Here is an 824-nt window from a genome sequence, read left to right as displayed (position 1 = left end):
TCGATTAATTGAGCAGCCTTAGTTTATTGTAGGTATCAAGTTGCCATCCATCTTTCCATTCCACATTAATTACATCTTCTGTCTTTCGTTCTCTCCTCCAGTGTTCCTCACACACGTTCTCTGGAGGCTCGGATCAAAGAGGAGCTGGTGGCTCAGGGTCTGCTGGACTCCGAGGAGAGACCTGGACCTGGAGGAGACTCTGAGGACGAGGTCCTGGCAGAGCTGCAGAAGAGACAAGCGGAGCTCAAAGCCCTGAGTGCTCACAACAGAGCCCGTAAGCAGGAGCTGCTCCGGTGAGGACCCAGACACACTATGGATTTGTTTACCGTGATAAACTGTACATCAAACAAAGTCTGATCCATGATCAGCTGTTGACTTTAACTTTTTATTTGCTGCTGCCTCACAGGTTGGCGAAAGAGGAGATGCGCAAGCAGGAGCTGAGGCAGAGAGTCAGGGTGTCTGACAACGAGGTCATGGAGGGATTCCGACGTATCATGGCAGCCAGGCAGAAGAAACGCACTCCGACCAAGAAGGAAAAGGACCAGGCCTGGAAAGCACTGAAGGAGAGGGAAAGCATCCTCAAGTTACTGGATGGGTAGTGGAAGAAACAGTTTGTGTCTGGTTTTTATCCAGATAAAAACACTGTAAGAAAGAAGATTGACACAGTCAGCTGTTACATGGTCAGTGAACAGCTGTATCTATGATGGTGTATGATACCGTTTTTAGACATTTCTGTAGTAGTTTTATGTCTGTACAGCAGAAATCTCATTTGTTCAGTAACATTTAGTATGTATTAGACTGTTTTGCTTTTTTTGTTGATTTTT

At 46.1% G+C, this 824-nt stretch overlaps 1 protein-coding gene across 1 annotated transcript in view; it reads left to right on the top strand.

Moving 5' to 3' along the window:
- The window catches only part of tada3l (transcriptional adaptor 3 (NGG1 homolog, yeast)-like), a gene marked incomplete at its 3' end in the record, with an annotated part of 3,202 nt that extends 2,378 nt beyond the window's left edge, over positions 1-824 (top strand). The window contains 2 exon segments of the mRNA XM_035662573.1: positions 102-293; positions 407-824. Coding sequence (XP_035518466.1) covers positions 102-293; positions 407-599 — 385 coding nt within the window.

The sequence above is a fragment of the Morone saxatilis genome, unplaced genomic scaffold (assembly GCF_004916995.1).
Source record: "Morone saxatilis isolate NCDOM2014 unplaced genomic scaffold, NCSU_SB_2.0 Contig18, whole genome shotgun sequence".
Taxonomy (NCBI): domain Eukaryota; kingdom Metazoa; phylum Chordata; class Actinopteri; family Moronidae; genus Morone; species Morone saxatilis.
Note: the sequence above shows the minus strand (reverse complement) of the source record. Positions and strands in the feature narration are given on the sequence as shown.